This window comes from Wasmannia auropunctata, unplaced genomic scaffold (assembly GCF_000956235.1).
Source record: "Wasmannia auropunctata unplaced genomic scaffold, wasmannia.A_1.0 LD336053.1, whole genome shotgun sequence".
Lineage (NCBI taxonomy): Eukaryota > Metazoa > Arthropoda > Insecta > Hymenoptera > Formicidae > Wasmannia > Wasmannia auropunctata.
Genome location: NW_012026837.1, coordinates 6,611,236 through 6,613,797, shown reverse-complemented (window position 1 = coordinate 6,613,797; position 2,562 = coordinate 6,611,236). Strand labels below are relative to the sequence as shown.

General features: G+C 31.3%; 1 protein-coding gene across 1 annotated transcript; it reads left to right on the top strand.

The window, feature by feature from the left end:
- The first annotated feature begins 292 nt into the window (after positions 1–292).
- Positions 293–2,540, top strand: LOC105451263. Its single transcript, XM_011691619.1, has 3 exons — positions 293–578; positions 709–938; positions 1,028–2,540. Exon 3 carries the CDS (start codon positions 1,051–1,053, stop codon positions 2,284–2,286), a length of 1,236 nt encoding a protein of 411 aa, XP_011689921.1. The 5' UTR covers positions 293–578; positions 709–938; positions 1,028–1,050; the 3' UTR covers positions 2,287–2,540.
- The last annotated feature ends 22 nt before the right edge of the window (positions 2,541–2,562 follow it).

Genomic DNA, 2,562 nt, shown 5'->3' with positions numbered 1-2,562 from the left:
AGGGGGAAGGGGGAGATTAGGATGCCGGTACATACCAATAATGTAGGTATCCCTTCCAGAGGAAGTAATTCTGAGTATGACATGCTCAAATGACAAGTCCAATTTTAATTCACTACTAAAACATAAGAACGCAAGAGGTTTTCTTACAAGGGCGGCAATACCCCTCTTACATGTTGTTAAAAATAGGGATTTCTCCCTAAACGTAGGGAATTTATACTACAAAAAGGGAGTAGGGAATTTTTAGTTAAAAAGGCCCAAAATGTAGCGATTTTTAAAATCATTGTAGTGCCATATGTTCTGTGGTGCCATAAGTCCATAACATCGTTAGTCGTGAGTGTCGTGACAACTACGTTGTAATCGCTCTAAAAGTTTAATGTGTTTAAAAACTTCGATATTTGCTATAGAGATCACAATTTGTTTGTGTATCAGTAAATAATTTCGCAGCAGTTGCAGTGTCATTCATTCGACTCGTAGTAGTCGTAGTATACATACGTTCTAATTGTATTCATGTTCTTTATCTGCACCTATTTACATTAATGACATTGCCTATATTTATATTTTGAATGAATAAAAAAAATGTGAGTATTATTGAAATTCAGATTTTCAATGTGTTTTTGCGTTAAATAATCGTTTTAATAAAATTTAAACATAATAAATGTAAAAATCGTATGGATTCTATATGTAATTTAGGAATTAAACAACTTTCAGATTGAAACAAAGTGTCGAAAGTTTGGAAGAACTGGCCACTGGGAAGAACATATTGTGTGTCACTCGACATTACACTCATCGCACACATCACACTCTAAACATATCAATTCTTAACCTTAACGTGCTCGTAATTTCACTCATTCAACTTCGAGTTGAAAAAAACGGATATAACCTAACCATAAAAGCTATAGTTTTCCTTCGTCATTTTTTGCTTGAATTTATGCGTATATGTAAGTAATTGTATAATGTATATGCCATTATGATATATATTAAAAGCTTTTTATTTTTTTAATTTTACATAACTTTTTTTACAATAAAGATATCGAATGAAGCTCGAAAGCTATGGATTCCGATGATAATGGCCCTGAAACACCCAAGAAGAAGAGAGCTCCTAATAATTCTTGGCGAAAACAAGCATTTACTACGGCTTGGTTACAAATTCCAGAGTTCAGTGGTTGGTTGACTCCATGCGATGACGATAAATATAAAGCCAAATGTAAAGCGTGCAATAAAATTTTAGTAGCAGGCCGAAGCGATTTAAAGAAACATGCAGACACATCAATACACAAGAAACATGTAAAGAACAAACAAACAAATTTAAACATTCAAACGTTTGTACAAAAACCAATAGAACATGATGTGATAACTGCCGAGCTTCGATATGCACTTCTTGCAGTTGAACATAATCTTAGTTTTAAAGCGTTAGAAGGTATTATTACAACTACAAAAAGTATTTTCAATGATAGTAAGATTTCTAGCTGTATTAAAATGAAAAGACTAAAATGTACAAATTTAATTAACTATTTACTGGCTAATGATATTAAAATTCAATGTGATGAAGAGTTAAAAGATAATGTTTTTTCTATATTAATAGACGAAAGCACTGATTCAAGCAATGACAAAAACCTGTGCATACTAGTCAGATATTATAAAAATGGTAAGTGCATTACGCACTTATTAGATTTAATAAAAATGCTCGCAGATGGAGGTATTGCAGAAAATATGTACAAAACATTTGTTGAATGTTTAAAAAGTCACAATTTAAGTATTAATAATATTGTAGGCTATTGTAGCGACAATGCTAACGTAATGATGGGAAAAATGAATTCTTTTCAATCCCGTTTAATTAAAGATAACCCTAATATATTTATATTAGGATGTATTTGTCATTCTGCGCATTTAATCGCAAGTCATGCTGCAGATGAGTTACCTAAAAACGTAGAAAGCTTAATGCATTCTCTATATTCATATTTTTCACGAAGTCCAAAACGACAAGCAATCTTAGAAGAAATACAACTTGTTATGAAACAAGAAAAACATCGAATGATTAATCCCAGCAAAACAAGATGGTTAGCCCTTCGAAAATCTGTAAACAGAATTTTAGAACAGTGGACTGTTTTGCAGCAAACATTTTTACTTGCCGGCATTGAAGACAAAAATCCAATGGCTGATTTATTATTAAAAGAACTAAATAATCCTTATACTAAAGCCTACTTTGAGTTCATGCAATATGTTCTTCCATGTGTCCAAACTTTCGACACTTTGTTTCAATCTGAAAGTTGTTTAATTCGATCCTAACTTATATACGGAATCTATACGATTCCTACGTTTATTATGTTCAAACTTTATTAAACCCGATTATTTAATGCAAGAACATATTGAAAATCTGAATTTAAATAATACTCACATTTTTTTACCCATTGAAAATATGAATATTGGCAATGCAGCAAAGATGACTCTTTCATTATTAGAAGATGATGTTAATAATCATTCAAACATTTTGCTAGTTTAAACTAAGATGTTTAAGATTTTACAAAACTGCTGCAGAACAAGCTATTAAACGTTTGCCCTTAA

Bases quoted from the DNA above. Each gene is read 5' to 3' on its own strand.
- LOC105451263 (XM_011691619.1), top strand. From the start codon at position 1,051: ATGGATTCCGATGATAATGGCCCTGAAACACCCAAGAAGAAGAGAGCT.